Raw genomic sequence first — 23,816 nt, 5'->3', positions numbered from 1 at the left:
CTTCTGTAAATTGATAAATGTTAGCTTGTTTTTATCTAATTCAAGCATCTAAGCTAAGCTAGCTCATGGGATCTGTAAGATGGCTGAAGCCTTTTCTGTGACAGGTCAATATGTAGAAGAAATATCAGGCCTGCATTGCCAGTTGCTTCCTGAGATGAAGTTACCATCTATCTGAAAATATCTGATACTGTAGACTGATCCTACAGTTTTAGTCTCAGCATTACGGAGTCGTTATTTATACGCTCCTTTGCTTGATTATCTTGTGATTGTCATGTGTTTAAAACAAGCAGCAGCTAATGTATATGCTGTTCTCACATTTCTTTTCACATCTATATTTGCACTGACTTTTTTTGTACTTTTGTTGATGAAACCAAAGTGAAGGTATTAACTGCATTACTTTTTTTTGTTTTGTTTTGTATTTGTTGTTGTTTTTGGTTTTTTTTTTTTTTTTGAGCAGTTTTCCTCTTGGAAATAGTAAAGTATTTTTCATTTCATAGTTGTTTTTGTTCAAAGAGAAAAGTATATTATCTGTAGCTACTCTCTTCCACTGTTCTTCTTTCACCTCTGTTCTCACTGTCAAAGAATTCTGTGATAACAGGTCTCCCCGGTATTGCTATCAGTATTCCACCCTAACATTGTTTATCTGAATTAAATACACAGTTGGAGAAAAAAATTAATCTTTTCCAAAGGGAGACTTCTTTTGGCTCTCGTGCCCGATGCTACATTCTCTATCTATTCTTTTTTCCTTCTTCTTCTTTAGAATAGCTGCCTGGATGAACTGGAACATAAATTAATTCATGTTCCAGTTTCAATCTGACCCCATTTCCTTTCTGACTCCATTTCTCTATATTCCCTCCCTTACTATGATTCATTAGTCTTTCTTTTTCATCACCCTTACCCTCTTTGTTTCTTCAGATTGCAGGATCTCAGAGCAGCGTGGACACTGGACTCAAACAGCACCTGGAGCGCTTAGATGAGATCTTTGCCACAAGGCCCGACTACCTCCAGACTTTGCGCTTTATGCAGCTGATGGTCAGCAATGTCATCCGTGAGCTGGCCGCTCTGCCTGACATCAACAAAACTAAGCTTGACTTGGCAGCCTTTGCAGACCAAACAGCCAATGTTGAGTATTACAGGTAGGCGGAACCCAAGCAGCCGCCCTGACATGATGGAAATGATTTAAATTAATTTATTTTTGGAAGGAGAAAACACACTGCTCCAAATGGGATTAAAAGTGATCCAGAGCAGACATTGAACAGATGGGATTTTATTTAGCACCCCTCCAGAACATCAACTAGGATTTTTTTTTCTCTTAATGACCACCAAAGAGATTAAACTTTATACTAAGATAGTTTTCAATATTGTTCTTTGCGCTAATATCTATTCCCTTCACAGACTTTAGTGCACGGCAGTGTCACTTTAGCCTCAGTTGATCTCCTAATAATGAATATTTTTAATATTAATGGAACAAGTGAAATGTTGGTTCATGAGGTGCAAAAGACCGATGCTTCAAAAGTCCTTTTTATTGTCATTTTGAAATGCAAAGACAAACCTAACATGCATTTCTGCCAAAACGTTTCCACTGTTTGCACCTTGCTAGTTGCTGTACTTGAAGAATAATTTTCACTAGACTCACATTGCATGCTAAGTTATGGGTGTTTGGCACATTCTGGGTGACAGTGTGAATTGGGAACAAAGTGCTTATCCAGATGCTTGTGTGAGTTTCTGCTTATAACTCCATACACAAGTCAATTTAAAGCTGTGTCATTCAGTTCATTGCTGCTAGTTTTCTGCGGTTTTGGATAATAAGTAGGATCTTAATGGTAATTAATAGTTTTAATGCAAGTTTAGAAAAACAAAACAAAAAACAAAACACTCACTCAGCTCCAGTTTAAGTAAAAGTTTAATTTAATCCATAAGATATACACTGGTTTTTAGTAGTGTGTGATACACTAAACTGCCACTATTTTCCTTTTTTTCTGATATGCTTCTTGGTTGAGAATTTAATTTCAAACATCATACGCAAAGTATTTATTCTCAATAACATAAATAATTCTACTTTGTTTTTCTTCAATGTTTTAATCACATTAAACATCATAATGTTATGTTGATCTAATTAAATACACTGCTGATTTAGTAAACAAGCATACATTGGGCTCATAATAGAAAGTTGCTTGTGTTCTTTGAACATTAAGAAATCATTTCTTTTTGATTATGTGATAAACTCATAAATTCATTATTTTACTCTGATTCATATACAGACTTAACATTTCACATGACCCTCGACAGCATGCTGTAACAGCCAATAACTAAAAAAAACAAAGGCTGAAGTTTATTTACATTTATCCTATATTAATGGAAAGGTTACATACAGAATCAGCGAAATGAGAAAAAATCTTATTATGTTTTAAAATCTGCTGTGCATTTGTCACTTTACATTATATTAGATTTTAAAGGAAGGGTAGGATATGCTGTAAAAACGGTAGAAGCAAGCAACATTTTGAAAATACACAATTGAAAAGTCCAAACCTCTTTCTTTAGACTTCTCCCTGAAGCCACACCTCCAAAGCACAGAGATTTGCAATACATGTTCCCAAGGGTTCATGAGTGTGTGTGCTGAATTTTCATGTGGTATGCTTTTTATTTCCAAAGAATAAAAAGAAGAAGAAAAGTTCCCAACCCATTAGTGAGTCGTGGGACATTTTATATGGGTCACTAAATAAAGCATTTTTCCTTCAGACTGCTGTACTGATTGAGATTTAAATGGACAGTGAATCTATCAGCCGGACGAGGAAGCTTATTTATTTTTGCCGACTGTAACCTGTCCTATACATTTACGGGAAACTTAACTCCTAGCTTGTCCTGTAAAGTTCAATGTCTTTAGTTACCTTAGCTGATTTAGTTTCTTATATTATCAGACACTCAGTAAAGTGTCAGATGAGATTAGTTTAAATGAGTGTACTGCCACCTTTCCTCCAGTCGCTCTGTTGTGTTGCTTCATCAACCACACTCACGCATGTCCACTCACTCTTTTCTCCACTCACATCTGCACCTATAGGTGGAAGGGGGTTTGATTGGGACAGACATTATTGGGTATCAGGTTACCCAGTGGTGGTCCCAAGATCATTTTTGGGAACACCAACATATTTTATCTTTGGGGTGATGGCTCAAAAAGTTGCAGAACCCCTGTAATATGCATGCTAATGTAGCTAGCTAACATCTGACTTTCATATTGCCTTTACAAGTCTTCCAAGCCTTTGTGTAAAGAGCATGTGCAGAGGGGTTGAGGGTGGAGGGATAAATTGCAGATGAGTTTGATAGACATGCCATCATTCAAATCTTCTATGAAGAGCCGGTTAAAATGGATGGATGGCGGTTTTCTCACAGGTGGCTACATTTTTTTAAATTTTTGTTTAGTTAATTAGGCTGCAACCAGAGTAGAAAGAGGATTTTAAGCAATATAGCAAAAATATACTAAATATACTAATGTTCCTGGAAAACATTTCCTACCGTTAAGCTTTACTGAATCGAAACAGTGAGATCCTTAATTGAACTCTTTTCATAATTAACCCCCTGATTCTGGAACATGTCTGTATGTCAACTGACCTCATATTTTGCATTTTCAGAAACAATTTATCTTCTTGATGATCTTCTTTTGACCAGACTTTTTTTTAAATACATACAAAAAGGCAGTTGAACAACACAATAAACCAATTCCACTACTCTTTTATAATATCTATAACTTTTAACAATGTAGAAGAAATGAATAATTTATTCATTGTGACAGGATTAATAAAATATTCAAATAACTCTTTTAAAGTGTGATTTTTTTGCAACATCATTTGTTTTAAAATGTATTCCCAAAATTTCAATATAGTATGAAATCACAAGGGAGAAATATAAAAGCATTTTTCATCAAATAATACCTGATTGGGAATATTGTTAAAAATCTTACTTGATTTCTGAATATTTCATATAAACATACAGCATAAATTAATTTCTGTTATTTTTTTCATACTTTTGATGCATCTGCTACAGAAATAACAGGTGACTTTAAATCCTGTAATAACAACCATAAATGGTCACAACTGGCAGGCTGTGACACAGTATCCCTACATCAGTATAATACTCTTTCCTCATGGGGGGTTTGCATCTTCATTTGAACTCCACTTGTTTGTCACTGATGCCCTGAACCGTCATTGGATTTCATGTAGTGATTGAAAAGCTTGTGGTCGGATTTTATTGATTAAAAGCAAATGTTTCAGCCAGTCTGATGTTACTTGAACAAAGCAAAAGAGAACAGAGTTTTCATAGATTATGTATTTCTTTTCACAATCTGAACCAAATTCTGTTTTGGTGTTTTGGCAGTTCTATCTATGCAAATGAAAGGAAGAGCATGAATACCCTTGTTCAGAAGCAAATGAATGGCTAGTCCGCATTTTATTGAAAATATGAAAAGTATATGTACTTCTAATTGAGCATGAGTGAATTGTGTGTTCCTCTGACCTCACAATACAGATGTTGTGCTATTTTACAGGTGCACAGCCAGTCTGAGTCAGCCTATCCTTTGACTATGCCTGTTTGAGTGACATGCTGTACATCTCCATATCTACCATTAATGTAGATTTATTGTGCAGTTACCATATGAGGACTTAAGAATGACTCATAAGAACACCCATTTCCGCCTCCACACACTTAAAATCCAGGCTCAGCCATGGCCATTCTTGTAAGGGGGACATTTTCAGTGGAGAATAAAAATTTAATGTCTGTGGATTGGTGGTGTTGAATTATTAGGCTAAACAAGCTGGAAATTACCTGAAACAGATGGGCTTTCTGTGGGAAAGAAAAATGCTGATATAAAACACACTCAGAGTGAACACATTCACTCTTGAACATATGTTGGGCCCACACTTGGTGAGATCACGAGGTTTGCTGTTTGTCAGTGAAAGTTAGGATTGCTACTAACGCTTCATTTTCCCGTCTCATAGATGGCTGACTTATCTGCTGCTGCTGATCCTGGATTTGGTCATTTGTTTGGCCATGTGCTTAGGAATGGCCAAGCAGTCTCACTGCCTGCTTATCACGTATGTACCACGAGTGTGTATTTGCTTTCTATTTAAGTCTGAGGCCATTTTTCTTTCTTGTGGTACATATTTGTTCTGAATGAGAAACTCCAGACAGGCAGGACTCCAGCCAAACTCTCTGGCACCATAAACAGTAAAGCACTCTATTAACAGCACACTCATTAGATAGCTCTACTTTCCCTCCTCAGCGGCTTCCCTTACATTTGCAAATGCATTTATAGCATTACAACTACCAAACTCTAAATAGAATTATTTAATAAAAAAATAACAAAAAACAAAAAACAGTTTAGTCTCCAAAACTCAGATAAATATAAAATGACACCATGAAAAAACTGTAGTTTTGCTAAACTACAGCCAGTAATTCCAACCACGACTGATGTCTGACAAACAAATCCACAGTCCAGACTCTATCCCATTTGCCCAATTTAGTGCAACCTACATGTTAGTGTTAGCAGATGATGCTCAGGATCGCTCCTCTCATCCCTCTCTAATGGGCCTCACTAATGCCTATTGATCTCCTGAATAGGATAAGTCTGCTCCCTTAACTAATTATTAAGTGCTCTCAGGCTGCTTTATTGGTGCTTTCAAGAAGGTCCGAGGAGTGAGTCGGAAAGCGAAGCTCTTGTAAGCTTTTTTTTTTACATCCATCAGGAGACCATTTTTTCCTCTTTTTACAGGATTTATGTTCTTACTCACACACTTCCAATAGTACCTCAAGCTAATGCCAGTGGTCACTTAAAGCTGTTCATATTGGGAGGCTCTGTTGAATAGGTCTCTCAGAAAAATATAAAAAGTGGGATAGCGGTGGTCACATACAAGAACAAAAAAAAAAAAAAAAAAGCTTGTGGCATGTTCTGATTGGCTTTGCAGTGATTAATAGCTAATACACACAAAAAGTCCATGTGTTGGAATTGTCCTAAAAAGGTCATTTAAAAAGGTCATTGAAGGGTCAATTGGCTAATATGAGTTTAGCCTATACACCTTTACCTTAAGGTTGTAACATGCCTGATAGCTTTAGTAGTTTTATGAGCATCCTGAGTTGCCCTCTGTTGCCCTTTTTCTGTCTCTCTCTACTGGTTGATTCAACGCCTCTAAATAATCTTAGTAATCATTTTAACAAGCAGAAATATGCACCCTAATGCCCATGGTGATATTTTTTCTAAATGACTATTTATATACTTCACAAGGCTGCTTTTCCTCAGCTTTGCATTTTTGGGTGCTATAAAAAGACCCTTATTTCACTGTCTGCACTTCCTCAGTGCAGCCAATAACAATGCAATGACAATCAAAGCTAAGCAGAGTGAACAAAAATAATGGAATGGCCTTAAACTATTATCTGCTGTATTTTTTTTTCCAATCATACATTTTCCTGAATACAATACATTTTTTTAAGGGCTAATGGAAGAATTAAAGTAGAAACCCCAAGTTCATTTGTCTTTTTATCACTTAAATTTATATATAAAATTCCAGCTTTATGGTTTAATCTGCAACACACCATGAAAGTTAGGCCTCTGTCTTCAGGCTAATGGGGAACAATTTCTAAGCAAAAAGCTGAAAAGAATAAATCTAATTAACTGGCTGGAAATGGGGCTGAAGATCACTGGTAGCGCACAAAGACTCAAAGACTAACTGATTCATCAGATTCTGCTCATATGTATTTTCCTTTTGTCTGTATCTTCCTGTCATCCTGCCCATCTACACTCCTGCCTCCCATTTGCTCCAGGATCATGGGTTTTATTATGCTGTCTTTGATCCTGAGCTGGGGCTCACTGGGAACTGGCACTGCTACAGCTGTGGTGAGTAAAATATCTTTTTTTTGTGTGTGTTTGAAGTCATTTCCCAATTGCTTCATGTATGCATTCTTATTCATTTTAACTGTTAGCACTGCAGTTCAACATAACACAAATGCTGAGTTGATTGGAGCCAATCTGCTTGTGCCGCATGTCATTAATCTCTTAGGTGTTCCTTTAAAAATTTTTGACAAATGTTTGAAAATGTGAGCGGCCTAGAATAGATCTGTATTTATCTATATGGTTTGTAGTAAGCTGTCTTCTTAGATCAGTCATGTGGTAAAGCTGATTTCATATCTCTGGTCTTATAGGTTCAAGAGCTCGTAAATCTGCTGTAAATAAAGCAGCTCTCTAGTTTTAATTGCTGTTTTTCCTCCTTTTTTAAAAAAAAATCTCTTCGGTTTGCTGTGCAGAGTTTTATGTCTCTTTCAGGATTTCTTATGTCTGACAGATTGCTCTCTCTTCAGGACTGTGCACCATGTGTTTGGCGCATCTGGGCTTACTGTGTTTAATGGTGCTTGAATTAGGGGCGTTGTCAGAGGTCCACAAAATAACCTCTTGCTTCTAGCCTTGCTCTATCCCGTCATGTCCATTGTGTCCTGTCCTAAATTGTTTCTCCCCCTGTAGAGAAACCTCACATCTGTGGATTATCCCGCCGCAGGATTTAACATCTTTAATGGGGGGGGGGGGGTGTTGAACAGATTTTAAACTGGAAATTATGAAGCAGATGTGAATTGCACACGCAACTGCTGTGTGTTTTTTTTTTCCTGCAGTATTGTCTGCTGTTGTTTTTCCAAAATTACATTATCTTGGCCAATGCTCATGGCTTAGCTCGGTGCATTGTAGCTCAACACTACCTGACACTGTAACCTCTTGTCTTTCAGGTCAGTTAATCCAGAATAATTGACTAAAGCTTGTCTGTAGCTCGCATCTGTCTCACAGTTAGAATGTTATGTCACATGTAGAGGTTAACTCATCGAATGAGCAGCTATAAATCCACTAATTCACTCTAAACCAAGTCTACTCAATTTGCTCCTACAAGGGCTGCAGTCCAGCAGGTTTTGGGACACCTGACTCAAGTTAATGAGTCATTGTGCAGAGCTTGATAGGCTGTTAGATGCATTTAATTTGATTCCGGTGCGTTGAAGCAGGACTGCGTGCTGGATTATGGCTCTCGTAGGACCAAATTGAGTAGCCCTGCTCTAAACTGAGGCAAACTGATGCATTGCATTAGTCCTCAATGGGTTTAAAACTAGGGTAGTCATCCACAAAAAGTTTATATCAAAGAGCCATTAAAATGTGGGACACTGTATGCAAAACAAGCAAGCAAACTTGTTCCACCTGCACATTATTATAAAGAAATTCATGTGCAAAGTGTGGTGCTTTTTAAGAGGAGAGATGATGATGATGGTGTCCTAGAAAATATTCTGATATGTATACATATTTGATGAGATGAAGCATGAACAAAATGTCCTCACTTGTATAATGAGATAGAAATAAAAGGTAACATCTTCACAGTGCCTGTTTTTTTTCTGACAACAAAAGTTGTCATTTCAGCTGAATAGCTGTGCTCAAGTTCAAATGAAGGGTTGTGTAGCCTCCAAGCAATTCTATGTAAATGTAAGGATTGCTGTCTTTAGATTTATAGTACACAGTAAAATAATAGGAAATTTCAGTTTCTCAACATGAAACTGATTTGTCTAAATCAACCAGTGACGAGTTTCTCCGTTACTTTATTGACAAAGTGGCCTCAGTTAGAGTATTACCAGCAGTATGGCAAGAGCCTCAGAGGTGCATCTACCTCCTTCCCCTCCTGCTGTCTTTAATGTGTTTGAGCCAGTATCACTCGCTCAGCTCTCTGAGGTTGTCCAGAAGCTGAGACTACCAACTGCCCTCTGGATATTGTTCCATGCAGGGTGCTTAAACAGGTTTTTGATATAGTAGGCCCATGTTTCCTCTCTGTTTTCCTATAGTCTGAGGTCGGGGTCTGTCTTAGGCTGTGGTCAGGCCCCTAATCAAATAAACCATGTCTTGACCCATCACTTCCTTCAAATTTCACAGCAGTGTCCCACTTTAGAGTGGTTTCACTTGCTAAGTAAACCAATACTGTGTTAGTAATTTATAGGCGTACTATGTTTTAATTCTTGTTTTTATCTCGGTCCAGTACAACTGTGGTTGTTGTGAAGTACTTGACAAATTAAGCGTTATAGACTTGTCGATAAAACATTAAGTTCTGATGAAGATATTTCACCCACTTTAACTCACTGAATCCATGAGAATAGTCCGTTGCTGGAATGATGATGATAACTGATGTAACACAGATATGCTTAATAATTTGTTCTCAAGGAAGTCTAGGACTAAATAGCCAAAGTTAACCAATTGAGAAAAATTCATATTTTAGAGTTGTCCTCGTCGTCACATTGGCTTGAAGCCATTGGCTAAAAAAGATTAATGATGGTGCATGAAGTTCAGTAATGTTATTGAAGATATTGAGTTAGACTGATTTAATTTACTCATTGCTACACAATGTACAGCAGTGAAAACAATAATACACCCTTTAATATTGGCTTTTAAAGGCTGGGATATAACACACAAAACAAATTAAAAACACACATGCAGGATGCTGCATGTGCGCAGTTCCTTTAAGGTCATCCCACAGTATTGAAAGCATATTGAGATCTAGACGTTGAATGTCAACATCTTGGTTTTCTCTTTCTTTGCCTTTTTAGCCATTTTGTCATAGATTTGCTGCTTTGGTGAAAAAAAAATAGTCCTGTCACATAAATATGTATCAGCTGTTGCCAAATGTCCCAATATTTGACACTTGAATGTTTCAGTTTCGAGGGGACTTCATGGTCACCTTGAGTGACTGCAAGAAGTTCAAGTACTATGACTGCTCAACAAACCCAAATTGCAGTCCCTCCACTACAGTGCTTGATGGCTGCTATGAATTCTGTGGGCTGTGTATGGTTTTCAAACATCTTACCATGTATCATGGTGAGATTATTCCACTTTGCTGTTGAAGATTTGTGGATTTTACATTTATTACTTTGAAAACTTAAAGTGTGCTCTTCTTTTTAAAGATAACAGTATTCATTGCAATCACTTCAAGCCAGCCATAGTTGTTGGGCTTTTTCTAATTGTACTGCCCTAAACTTAAACATGTTAACAGAGGTCTATAGTTTCTGAGATGTAACTTTTGATTAATTTAGAACTTTTTTCTCAGCACTGCATTGTCTGACCTTTTGAGTGAACATGCTGGGATGTCTGTCCCTGGAAAGATTGGCAATGATCTTACAGTTTTCTGCTTAAAAAATCTTTCATTCTAATCAAAGTTGTGGATATCCTAGTTTTGTGGCTGAAGCAGGTTCAGCATTTTTGTTTTTCCTTATTTTAAGGTAATATGACTTAAATAATCCTAAAGATAGACTTATTGAAAGACAGTATTGGGATGCTGGTTATTAACTCAGTAACTCAACCGAGGTTTTTCTCAGAACGGCTGGATGTAGAGTTAGGGTTAGGTACCAGATGTATGGTACCAGATAAGCAGTTCTAACCAAATGTAAAGACTGTAACTGCAACACAACTGATGTAGTCAGGCCAGGAAGGAAATATGACAAAAAAAAAAAAAAAAGAAAGCTTTAAATAACATGATCACTATCACCACTGTGTTATTAAAGCATTTAGATTTGGATCTGGAAATGTATAATTCTGTAAATAATCTAATAAATGTGCTATAGATGTATTTTTAGGTTGTGCTTAAGTTTCAGTTCAAATCACAAAAGTAATTTAAAGAATGTTCAATATCCAGGCTGTGATTTGTGTTTTGATTGTTCAGTGACTGATTTAACAAAGTTTTGATTCAAGCATTTTCTAAGATATATATTGAGATGAACTTGAAGCTACAGACATTGTCAAATGCAATTTAACAACAGTGATACACTGCACTCAGCTTAAGAGAAAGCTAGAAGTAAATCATTTATAGTTCAGTCATTGTTTTCATGAATAAATGATTGTTAATTTAAAATCTTTAAAAGATAACGGGAACAAGTTGGAGTAACCAGTCTCTGTCTTCAATTAAGAAATCTCTTCTGCTGATATGTGAAAGTCAAGCAGCATAGTTGGGAAATTAACGCTGAAGGAGTCCATCAAAGGCTGATTTCCCAGCCATGGACTGATGCCTTCAGATTTTTTTTTTTTTTTTTCTCATTTTTTAGTGAGAATTAATTGGTTGTGAGGGGGTGTTTTCACATGTTACCGATGCTATTAAACGTTGCCATGGTGACACGTCTTAGTTGGAAGGGAACTGGCTTTGCAGAATTAAGAATCAAGAGCTAAACTTGAAGTTACTTTAGAGCTCTAATGAGGACCAGATTTATCTCTGACTCTTATAAAAATAAAGAAAAATAAATCAAAAGAAGCAGGTTAATTTTAAAAATAAAAAACTTTGTAATTGTGAAATTATATAAAGTATATAAATTGCTGCAACATGTACAGTGTATAATAAGATATAGTAGTTTACTTTTATTAACTTTGTATACCTTAACATAATTTCTGAGTGGGAGGTGTGGTGTTGCACAACCAGTCCATTTATTTTCCTGTGTTTTGAGCATGCTGGACAATAACTAAATAAGCTCAACTTAACCGCTAATGCTAACATATATCTTGTTTCTTTTTAAACATTATTCATATCAACTCAACAGAATAGTCACATTTTTCCCAGTTCTAAATTCAATAAGCTTGTCAAAAATTAGGCTAGTTATTTACTTTATTGATTTGTTAATTTAATTATTTATGGTGAACTGTGCATATGTGTTTGTCTAATGGATGGTCACAGATTGTACGAACATGACCTGTAACTGTTTACCTGTGCACATTAGCAGCCCTCCATGGATAAATTTGAGAGCATGGCATTTTTTTGACAGTTTTACAGATTTCATCCATGGTTAGCAAAAATTGACATTGTCCCTGTGGGATCATTAAGACTTTAAGGTCGGTTACTAAAAGCGCTTGCATTTACTCCCCATACTGTGTGTGTGTATGCAATTCTGCATATCTACATACATTTGAAGGTGTTGAATGCAAGACTTCTGCACAAGCTGATGTATCAGTACTGCACTGTGTCAGAAGATGAATTTATATTTTGCTTCTCAGTATAAAGCAACATAGCTGTCCCACAAGAATTCAAATGTATCTCCTGACTTTAGTACTCCACTTTTTTATGCCTTTTTTTTAAGATTACCTACAAGATAACAATGAGTGTTTATTTATTCATTCATTCCCTACAGGGCACAAGTGACTTTTGTGTTGCTCCAGACAAGTTTATTGTTAACCAAACTAAGGATTTCATCAGTGCAGGTACTTTATTATTTCTGCAGACATCCTTAGACAGGCACCAGTACTGTCAATTATTCTGAAGACACAATGCTAACCTTTCGGTTTCTCTCACCTTGCAGATGTTGCACACTATTATTTGTTTTGCCGTCCAAATCTGCCAAACCCCTTCCATCAGGTATTGACTAAATGTCTTAGCTGTCTGCCTTCTCCAGTAGTCATTTACTAAAGACCACACACTGGAAAATGTATTGTGTTCTGTATATGTTAGATGCACCAAATTCATTATTGGACATCAATTTGCTATGATGAAAATTTAGCTCTTCCACAAAATAAACTGCTTTCAGTGAAATTAACGTGATCAGTTTAGTAAAATCCTGGAATTCCAAAGCAACTATTAAAATCTGTTGTTTTCAATGCAACCACACACACAAGCAGCCTCTTCTAACAAACATAAAAAAACAAGAAAAACATAGTTGTCAGCCTGAAACTGAGGGAGGTTTTTATTACTTCAAAGCCACATTTTAGTGATAATGCTGTGTGATCTCAAGTGGGCTCTTCATCTGTATGGTATATATTATGTGACTTTTAAGAGGATAAATCCATGACCTGTAATTATTAAAACCCACACGCTTAGATACTGTCATAGCAACTATTTGGGGATTTAAAATATAGTTGTTCAGTCAGAGGGGATAATCTTTATTCTGATGGCCCAGTGGATATAAATATTGCTCTTTTGTTTCTGCATGAGATTGTTAGCTGGAATTGGTGGAGGCATCATAGTGAGCAAGACAATAGATGGTAAAGGATAATCTGAGCCTATCTGTCTAGAAAAAAAAATTGTCCCATTTTAAGGGCATTATAAAGCTTTACTTAACACAAAATTATCTGTTTACATGCTGCATCCTTTCAAACAATACTGTGCTCAGTAAGACCCTCTTGTTTTTTTCGTGCATGTTTGTGTGTGTGTGATGTGGTGGGGCCATTGTGTTTTCAGTCAATTACAATCTGTCAGCGCTCTGTGACCACATTGCAAATCCAGATCCAGGGCTTGCTGCGGTTCTCTGTGCCACTTTTCCCCACTGCCCAGGTAAGTGACTGGCTGACACACTATTACACCAAACTGTAGAGAGTTGTACATCATTGTCTCCCTCTTTGTTACACAGAGAGACCTTTTAGGGATCCAGCGGCTGTTAAACTTGACAGAGCTCAATCTTAACCAGCTAACAGCCTTGCTGGACTGCCGCGGGCTGCATAAGGTAAGGTCTGAGTTTGTTGAGGCCAGTTTTTAGGGGAATTTTGTGTAGCAGAGCTCAAAGCAACAAAGAGGACCTTCTTGACAGTTGTCACACCCCCTCCATCCCAACGTTTTTCATGTAACTATTTATAAACACAGTTAGAACACTCTGTGTCTGAGACAGACTCCACCTCCAGTGAAATGCAGTTAAATGATACTTTATGAATTGGATTGCAGGCAAATGCATGAAGAGGTCACTGTGTTTGACAGATTTCTACTATTAATATTAAACATGACAATATCATTCCCACGGTTTCTCAGCAAAACAGCAGTGAGAACACAAACGCCAGGTGAATTTCAAGACTGTTTGTCAGAGCTTGTTAGTCATATATAAAAAGCTCAGCAAACTAGGAATGCATCAATGACAAGTATAACATCAGAGTGACATGCCTTGGTCTGAGCGTTGCACTCTGGGACTATTTCAGGGATGAAACTACTGCTTAGATTTGCATTTTAAACCATTTTCCAAGAATGTTTATTATCCTAAACGGATCACTTAATGAAAAAAACAAAACAGAACAAAAAAACCTTAAAATCAAAATGATAGAGCCAGGTGTAAATGCAAAAAAAGCAAGTTTTCCCCACACATAAAATGGCATTTACTCAGAAAGACTGTTCATGCCACGTGGAAACATGAAACTGTGTGTGCAAATAGTGTTGGTGAAAACAGAAGTAAGGTCAGTGAAAGATTAAATGACAGAGCTTATAGCACTCCTGTTCTTGATAGGTTCACTGTGTGTAACAGTCATAGTGCTGCCAGTGCTTCATAGTGCTTGGAAAAGATTTTTTTTTTTTTCTGAACATTGCCAAAATGACTCTTCTAGGACTATCTGGATGCCTTAATGGGTGTGTGCTATGATGGAGTGGAAGGGCTGCTCTACCTCTCTCTGTTTTCTCTTCTGGCCGCCTGCGCTCTCTCTGCCATGCTGTGTGTAATTTTCCGCGTTTGGACATTAATGGGCAGTAGGTCAGTGCCTTGTGACCCCCCCTTCACCACATTATGCACTGTTACAGGAAGTACTTCTGCAAACTTCATTCATGCACTTTTTGTCTTTCCATCTCCATGTGTGGCTCTGCAAATTCATTCCAGGGAAAAAAACTATGACGACATAGATGAGGAAGATCCATTCAACCCTCAAGGACGACGGTTATCATATAACCCCAGAAGGTCCAACACGCACAGTTTCTGCAGCTACATGAGCAGCCTTGGCAGCCAGGCCAGCCTTCATCCACCTCCCCAGTCTGCTTCTAACTCCACTATCCCACCCCCTGAATACATGTAGGATCAGATTCACATAATGCTTTTCTTCCATTTGAGTGTTTAAACACTGACCACCATTTCTTTCCTTCGTGCCGCAGGAATCAATCTATGCTGTTTGGAGGAACCCCTCGATATGAGAATGTGCCACTGATAGGGAGAGGATCCCCACCTCCCTCGGTGCGTTGGCCCTATGAAGCTCTAGTGTCTTTAGTGTGATGATGATGACATTACCTCTTACCCCAGTACTGCCAACAGCTCAGGGAGCATGCACCATGAACTTGGCTATGCTTTTACACTGCACACAACCTCACAGCAGCAGCATGTTGTCAGGGACTTCATGTTGCTTTGAACGTGATGGAAGACTGTTCTCTGCTGGCCATTTGTGGAAATGCATTTATTTTTAGCTCATCTCTGATTGCCGGGCTCAATTCAAATGCTAAAACCATTTTATTTATTGATGTGTATTGTATTTATAGTTTTTGGCAAAGTAATCCTTTAGAGATGTAGAATTTGCTTCTGTGTAAATTAATTATGAGCAACTGTTTAAAAAGACATCACCGCCTTATCCACCTCTTGTTAGGCATCCACTTTTATTAGTGGCTCTCACAGTGTTGTGTTTTCAGTGTGTGGGCTGAATAATAGATAACAGATTGAGAAGTGATGAATGCACAGTCAAAGTTTCTGTTTCGTGATGTTTTCTTTTTGCTTTTGTGGCTTGATCAGCATTCACAGCGTACCCAGCACTTGAAACGACTTTTGAGGGGGAGAAGGTGCAAGAGAATCTGGATCATTGTTTAAAATGGTTTTTTTTTTTTTTTTGCCTCCGTGAGGTAAATTTTCAACAGGCATCGGCATCTGTTTCTTTATTTTGTTTCTGCAGCAGAGATGAAACTTTTGAAAAGATATTTGCAATAAATACCACAGTTCATCCAGCTACAAAGAGATGTGTGTGTCTTGGTTTTGGATTTTTGTTTTGTTTTTGTGAATCAGCTTTTCAGTTTTATGGTTTTTTGTTTTTTTGTTTTGTTTATGCTCTCAGTTTCTCAATAGCCTGTCTTAACTGCTGAATGTTAAGCAGCGCTCTGTGAATAACCTCTCTCCTTTGCTTATTCTGTGACTCAGACCTTAAGTTAACTGTAAGTTTTCTGTTGTTTAATTTTTCTGGTTTCATTTTCATTTCACATTTTTCTACATACTGGAGACTTTCTTTAACTGTATTTGCCATGCCAGTTGTTTAAACCCCAAAGCCCCAAACATCCTTTATTGAGTACCTCAGCTTTGACTTCCTCACACTGTTCCCCCCACAGTGTTGCATGTGAGTGTGAATTATTCCAACTCCTCATTTATGATCTCCATCCTCTTGTCACCTGCTCTTTAACTTGCCACAACATTCATGTCCAGTTCACCAGTTGTAAGAGCAGAGCTTATTCAAATAATGTTTTCCAAACTCAGATCACATCATGATGTTTTATGATTCATGTTATAATCTAAAATGATATAAATGTAAATGTTCTGAAGTTTCTTTCTCTTTTATTTCTTCTTTCCTGCAGTATTCGCCAAGTATGAGGACCACCTATCTGTCTATGACTGATGCTCAGATCAGACACTTTGGGACTGACTTCCAGGTGTAGCCTGCTACAGACAGAAACCCTCTCAGTGCTTCTGACTGAGTCTCTGAGCTCCCACCGAGAAGGCTGTCTTCATGGCATAATCCTGTTTACAGGAGCGACAGCCTGTCGTCCAATCTGAGACATGAAAGTGGGCCGCATGAGGCAATTACTTCCGTACCACATCAGTGCAGTGCTTGGCAAGCCCCAAATGCAGTTTTAAACAGAAAGGACCTATACAGATTAATCTTAAGATTGTTGTCATTATCATGTTTCATGGAAATACTGTTGCTTTTATATTATCCCAATTCAGAGTCTTTCAAGTGAAATGATCTAATGTTTCTTGCTTTAGTAGTAAAAAGTCTGGTGGCATGCATAAATATGATCATTGGTCAGTATTTTCATTTTAATATCACGGGAGTGAAAGAATAAGGCAATGAACAGGTCTCAAAGCATGATGGTTTTACCGAGTCCCTTCTGTTTTGGCAGAAAATCCTTTTAGTATTTTCCAATAGTGCAATATGAACTGAAACTCTTCTTTTACACATTTTGTACATGATAAGTGAATGTAATGAAAACTATACCAAATATTATCATTTTGTTTTGAACAGCCAAAGATGCCTTTTAAGATGAGTCAAATAGACATAAATGAGGTGTTTTATGCCAGATTTGGGGATGCTTTTTGCATGTGGGAGATTTTCCTTGAGAATATTAACTATAACATAAGAGATTTTTTTTTTAAAACCCTGACCTTTAAATGTGTGCTATGACTTCTTCACAACAACAAAGGCTAAAAACAAGAATCAATGCATCTATATGCAAGCTGTGTTGAAATGATATTTTGTTTAGAAACTACTGAGAGCTTCAAAGGACCAGTGCTACTAGTGACTGATGGGAATTATAATATGTCAGGTACTTTTAGCCACTGAAAGTCTTTACATATTTGACAATCTGCTGTTTACTGTATTTTATATGTTGTGTAATGTATCGAATTAAACAGAAGTTCAACCATAAAATGCTGCACGTGGGCAATTGTTTTGTTGTGCTTTTTCACTGTCTCTCTGATGAAGATTAACTACGGTAATATATTAGGCCAAAGGGGATTCTTTGTGACCTGTACATGTCACCAAAACAGAAGCCTCATTGTGTGCAATAAATCTTAAAATAGATGTCATAAGTTGTGTAACTTCTCCATAATGGATCTTTCAAATGTTCAGAATGTGAAGAGACATTGTTCTCAGTTGGCATATTAGATTAGCTTTTCAAAGTAATAGAACAGGCTGTGCCTCACACCGTTCTTAGTCAAACACAAGCTATATGAGTACTATTCTCTCTTTTTCCACTTCTGTCCTCAATATTATTGTTCCTTCACATCCAAGATTAGCTGGATTTTCAACCACTTTTGCTTCTACCCCTTTAACATCTTTGGAAACAGAAGTCTAGCTAGTTTCAGGTTTACTCACATCTACTCACAGCCACTTTCATCCATGTGTTTGGCTCAGATGGAAAAGCTAATTTTTATTTTGTTAATTTTGCAGAAGATTCGAACAGTGGCTTTTCTGTGTGGACTTTGCATGCTCTCCCCATGTATGAGTGAGTTCTCTCCGGGTACTCCGGCTTCCTCCCACTGTCCAAAGACATGCATGTTAGGATTGAACAAAGCAGTTTAGAAGATGGATGGATGGATGGATGTTACTTTTGCACTTAGGGACTATTCTTTTTGGTACAAGAAAGTAAACAATTGTGGTTCTTTGCACTGTCCCTCTTTTTTCTCTTCTCTTTCCCAATTATTACAATAATTTAACTCAAGTAGGTTGGTTAGCCTTTGCAGTCTGTAATGACGGATCATTTTATGTTATGTCACAATAAGAGTCATTATCACTATCCATGGTGCTGATCCTGGAACCCTGTGGGTTCTGGAGCTGTCCATGGTGCCGAGGTCACTCCACATGCCTGGCGTTTCAAATGTACAATTTTACACCTTCCTATGTAAAACTATTGAGACATGCGTCACAAAACAAGTTCTCGTGAGGAATATGGGAGTAACTGTAAGAAGCATTGTAACTAATACCTTGGACGATTAGTCCTGTCTCGCTTGCCGTAGGAAACTGGAAACCTGTGTGGACATGGTGTAGCCTGTTAGCATGCTAGCCATCTGGGGCTGTTTGTAACTGTAAGAAAATGCTCAGTAAGAAGTAATATATCGTATGTCCTAGAGGGATGATGTGGCGGGGATGTGGCTGAATAATGGGAAACGTCTTTGGGAGAAAGAGCCCACCTTCTCGTGTGACGGAGCAAGACAAAGCCATTTTGGTGAGCCGATAGCAGGTGTAGCCGCTCCGTGATCCAAACACAGGGCTAGTATTAGCGGATGCACATGCAGCATGGATTAATGTTAGCTGATCTGCTTACTGCTGGATTTCGTTGCTAAAATAGACCCCTATGTTCTTACACGTTGTTAAACATGTTATATGTATTATATTTTATTCTTAGACTGTGCTATATTATGAAATGCCACTCCAGTGAATACCAATAGTCATACCATTTAGACGTCTGTTTTCCATTATAGTCAATGTTGTGAAAGACAGACTTTTTTTTTTTCTTAATTTAAGTTATAATATTTTAATTAAAAAGCAAAAGCATTTAAGTTGCATTGTTGCTTGATGAAATATGCCTTGCCTTGTGATGTTTTACAGCAACTGAAACAACAGAGAGACAAGCTGAAACAGTATCAGAAGAAAATCACATTACAGCTGGAAAAGGAAAAACTCCTGGCTAAACAGCTGCTAAAAGATGGCAAGAAAGAGTAAGGAGATGTTTGGATATTAAATGAATATCTGTTACTATTTTACTTGACAATTTGAAAGCAGTAAATACTCAGAAATAAGTTACTGAATTTAGTTGAATGAGAGGATTGAGCAACATATAGAAAGTGGCTGTCGAGACGTTTCTGGAGACTTAATGGTGCCATATCTTGTGTCAGTTTTATTTCCTATGTACATTGCATGTTTGATTGGAGTGAAAGATTTGTATTTTGTTATTACAGGAAAGCTCTGCTACTTCTTAAGAAAAAGCGCTACCAGGATCAGTTACTAGACAAGACTGAAAGTCAAATTTCAAACCTGGAGCGCATGGTAAGAAAACTTCCTGTATTTTTTATTTTATTTTTTTTTTTTTTAATTTAATCACCTTAAGATTATATTAAAAAAAAAGACCATCTCTTAACTTACTTACGTTGTTGAATACTTATTTCTGAAATGTAGTAAAGGTAAAATTGCTGCATACAAGTTAGTACCAGACTCAGTCTTGATGGGTTTGTTTTAGAGTAAAATGAATGCTTCACCTTTACTCAGTTTCTTGCTAAATATTTCAATACTTTCATTCCAGAAAAAAAAATCTTTAGTCTTACCTTATTCTGTTTTTGAAACAACTACAAGATTAGCCTCTAAATTCTGTCTCAGTCTTATAAATGAAAATATTTTTTTATGTTTACGTTGTATCCTGAAAAAAAGTAGCCCACTGTATTTATTTGACTGTATAAGTTTGCAGCATTGTTTTGTTTGTTTTGTTCAGATTCCCGCATGCTTCTCTTTGTCAACAGGTTCAAGATATTGAGTTCATGCAAATTGAGATGAAAGTCATCGAGGGACTTAAAGTTGGCAATGATTGCCTGAAAAGTATGCATGAGGTAGACATTTAGTTTTTCTCCCTGCTTATGTTTAGCAGTCTGCCTTTTACATTCATTGTATGACATGCCCTTAAGCTTTACATACGTGAGTGTGCATTAGAGCAATGTGAAAGTTCCTACTGATAGGCATGCTTTCCCTAATGTGATCCCTTGGTGAAGACTGAGTGGCATAGACTGCATATGGTTTGTGCCACAGTGGCATAGCTGGTACATATTGTTTGAAGATTAAAGGATTAAGAAGAAAAGCCTTGACTACAGTGGTGTGACTGTTGCACATCCTTGGATGCAGTGAGGGGTTCTTGCTGTTGAAATTTACAAGCCAGCCAGAATATGTGGAAAATATTTTGCATTCAGAAACACTGTTCTTCTGTAATATGGGATTTCCTCCTTATTTGTGACAGATCATGTCAGTAGAGGATGTGGAGAGGATCCTGGATGAAACGCAGGAATCAATTGAATATCAGAGGGTAAATACCTTATTGATGTTAGTCAAATATAACTGCAAAGAAATAAACTTGTATTTGAAAGTTTTATAACAAATATAAATAAAATAAGGTGAGATTATAAAAGGAAAAAAAAAACCAAGAATAAAGCTAATGTTTATTTAGCTTGTAATAAATCATGTTTTTGTATCATAATGTCAATATTTAAAGGATGCAGACTATTTGAACCTGTAAGTAATGACATATTTGGCTCCTTCAGCAAATAGATGAAATGTTGGCTGGAGCCCTAACTCAGGAGGATGAAGATGCTGTTATTGCAGAGCTGGAAGCTATCACTCAGGTAGGTGATTTGCTGAATGTTAAACCTTTATTTATACTTGGAACATTTGCATATCATGATTCTTTGATAAAAATGCAATTCATATTTCTCTGTAGATATGCTCTGATTCTGATTTGTGGCATAAATGCAAAATACCTTTTTATTGCTTTGGATTTGTAAAAATTAGATATTGATCTCTTAAAGAGGGGAAATATCTCAGCCCATTTTTAAGAACTGTACTCATGCTGCTGTCCCATTGTAGTCTAATAACAAGCTGTAATTGAAACAGCCATGATTATGAATTAGGCTGATTCATAGTGATTACAACTTCAGCAAACTGTTACATTGTTGTGCAGTAATTATTCTAAATGGCACACGCTCTCCAGTCTATCAGACTTCATAAATTACTATGTTTCCCAATTGAACACAGGCACTGGATCAAAGGGTCTGACCTAATATTACACAAGCTAAACTCCAAAACTGTAATAATGGGAATGATTCAGTTTGTGATAAAGCAACCTAACAAGAGAAAAAGCAGCACTTTCCTCAGCAAAGTGTGTTTCACCAAATACTTATTTTGTACATTGTGCAACCAAATAAGTCTGCGCTGATTGGAAAATCTGTCCTACAACTTCTAGAGTTGTGTTAGGTAGTTTGCACATACTCATAAAATAAAAGACTGTCCTTTTTTTTAACTGGTCTGTTCCTGCAGTAGAGTGATTGTAAAACACAGATCATTAAAGGGTAAAAAAAAAAAGGATGGTTTTCTTAAATCAACACTATAAATTCTACATAACACCTTAAGAGTGTACTGCTGACTCTCTCTCCTGGTCTGGAAGTGAGCTAACTACAATAGTCATGAACAGTGGTGGATTGACCGAATGGCTGAGGTTACACTGAACTGAAAGCTGCTGGGACACCAGTGTCACCATCTACAGTTAAGCTACGTTTACATCTCCATGGACAAAACAAGTTGCCTTTCAAGAAATAATCCCCACCTGCAAAATTAGAAAACCTTCTGGCTTGACTTAAGTTTGCAGCTGAACAAACTAAAAACAAGAAGGAGCATCCTATGGCCAGATGAGAAAAAGGTTGAGTCTTTTGACAGAAATGGTGTGTTTGGAGGAGTAAAGGTTATGTCTGCTTCATGCCAGGAAACCGTGCAATTTCATTTCACCAATTGTACCGTGAAGAATGGTTAAATAATCACCAGAGTGACCTAATTTAGGCAAAGCTTTATGATGCAAATGCACAGAAATATTAGCTGTGTGATGTTTGGCCCTCTTAAGTATTACCTAAGTGATGTGTTATGTCTTCCAGCTACTGAGTCACACTTTGCATTTCTTGGATTGTCTCTGCATAAAACATTTTTTTCAGTTTGTTAAGTAAGCATTATGGCTCATGTCCTGCTGTTTTACATGTAACACTGTCTTCTTTACATTTTCCTAAACAGGGAGAGGATGTAGCACTTCCGGAGGTCCCGCATGAGTCTTTACCAGAGACACCAGAGGGAGCTAAAACTGCACCAGGTAGAACTTTTTGGTTTAAATTTCACAGAAATACAAAAAAAACAAATGAATAAATAAAACTGTTTGATACTTTTTTTTGTGTGTTCTGATTATTTTTCTAGAGAGAAGAGAAGCAAAGAACAAGGCAGACAGAGAGATGCTGGCAGCTTGACACAGAATTTGCATTTGATTTTGCGTGTTGAACATTAATTTGTTCTTAGTTTTGGTTTAAGCGGGTGGGACTTGCAGAAATCAGAGCATATTCATACATTTTTACAACATCAGCACCATCTGTTCTCTCATTTGCTACTCCTCTGAAGTAACTGCATAAAGTAAAAAGTTCTTTTCTTTCTGATTTGGATTAGCAAAGCATCAACATATTGTAGATGTGCTGGTTAAGACATCAAGAATAACAAGGTGGTATTTTTTCTAGATGTTTTAAGAATTCATTTATGCTGTTTTGCATATTAAATAAAATCTGTGTGAGAATATTCACTTTTGTCTTTTGTTTTCTCAACTGATTGTGTATTTTTTGTTATAATTATGTTTACAGCATTGATCATAAACAGGTAGCTTGAAGCCCACATCCTGCCTGCAAGATCGTCTTGTCTGGCCTGTGAAATGTAAATGATTTCAGTCAATGCGAAAGAGATATAACGTAGCTGAAAAGGAGAAAGAAAAAAAGTATTTACTCACAAAGCTTGTTTGTCACCAAGGTAAAGTTATGTTTGGTGAGAATTGAAACAGAACAGGCATGCCTGCTACTCTCACAACACAAGTATAGGCTCAGTTAATTATCAAGATGTTGTGAAAACATCCAGGTTTTAAGTTAACAATTTCCATGCAAAAGTTTGATGTAACATTGATCCATAATGATAGTGATCATTATTCTTTTGCAGCAAAATATATAATTGCAAAAGGCAGGTTAGTCTTTTGATTGTGTATTAATCAGTTATTTCTTCATTAAAATCCCACCAGTTAGAAAATGTTTTTGAATAAACATTCATTTCCTCTACATCAGGCCTGAAATGTACTAGCTATTTATTTAATTTAAACAATGTCCCCCCTACAATCTATATTTAATAAAGACTGTCCTTTCAGAAAACTGACTTCATAGCCTGTGCAATTATTAGTTGTGTTTTTCTCAGGCAAATTGTATTGCATACTTTCCTCCAGAAGAGGGCAATCCTTGAGTGTTTTTTTTTTTTTTTTTTTACCATCTCCTATCCGCACACTGTGTCCTTACACTGAGCCTTACTGACAAAGAAAGAAAAAAAGAGAAAATCTTATGTTGCTGATGTGTGGGGGATGTTTAGAAAAGAAGACCAATATAGTATTTACAATCCTACTCCAAACAGCACTTACACTGTAATTAGTATGGAGGCTAACACAAATGATGTGTTTCAGAAAACAGCCAGTATGGCTCGCTTACGGCATCAGAAAATGCAATTATGTACATGAAATATTATTCAGTAAATGGAAGCA

At 36.9% G+C, this 23,816-nt stretch overlaps 2 protein-coding genes across 2 annotated transcripts in view; both read left to right on the top strand.

The window, feature by feature from the left end:
- The window catches only part of LOC306765293 (protein tweety homolog 2-like), a 32,401-nt gene extending 15,949 nt beyond the window's left edge, over positions 1-16,452 (top strand). Inside the window, exons 4-14 of the mRNA XM_079252705.1 lie at positions 916-1,136; positions 4,989-5,084; positions 6,808-6,880; positions 12,163-12,232; positions 12,331-12,386; positions 13,206-13,298; positions 13,375-13,467; positions 14,330-14,472; positions 14,596-14,784; positions 14,865-14,943; positions 16,317-16,452. Coding sequence (XP_079108831.1) covers positions 916-1,136; positions 4,989-5,084; positions 6,808-6,880; positions 12,163-12,232; positions 12,331-12,386; positions 13,206-13,298; positions 13,375-13,467; positions 14,330-14,472; positions 14,596-14,784; positions 14,865-14,943; positions 16,317-16,397 — 1,194 coding nt within the window. The 3' untranslated portion in view covers positions 16,398-16,452. The remainder of the gene's footprint in view (positions 1-915; positions 1,137-4,988; positions 5,085-6,807; positions 6,881-12,162; positions 12,233-12,330; positions 12,387-13,205; positions 13,299-13,374; positions 13,468-14,329; positions 14,473-14,595; positions 14,785-14,864; positions 14,944-16,316) is intronic.
- Positions 16,453-18,620: 2,168 nt separating this feature from the next.
- Positions 18,621-22,572, top strand: LOC306764880 (charged multivesicular body protein 6-like; the record flags this gene model as incomplete). Its single annotated transcript, XM_079252174.1, has 8 exons — positions 18,621-18,686; positions 19,070-19,179; positions 19,420-19,507; positions 19,975-20,061; positions 20,463-20,528; positions 20,764-20,844; positions 22,277-22,352; positions 22,454-22,572. 8 exons carry the CDS (start codon positions 18,621-18,623, stop codon positions 22,501-22,503), a joined length of 624 nt encoding a protein of 207 aa, XP_079108300.1. The 3' UTR covers positions 22,504-22,572.
- Positions 22,573-23,816: the final 1,244 nt, after the last annotated feature.

This window comes from Telmatherina bonti (assembly GCF_933228915.1).
Source record: "Telmatherina bonti genome assembly, chromosome: 14".
In the NCBI taxonomy this organism is placed as follows: domain Eukaryota; kingdom Metazoa; phylum Chordata; class Actinopteri; order Atheriniformes; family Telmatherinidae; genus Telmatherina; species Telmatherina bonti.
The sequence above is the reverse complement of the archived record's forward strand: the minus strand, read 5'-3'. Positions and strand labels throughout refer to the sequence as shown.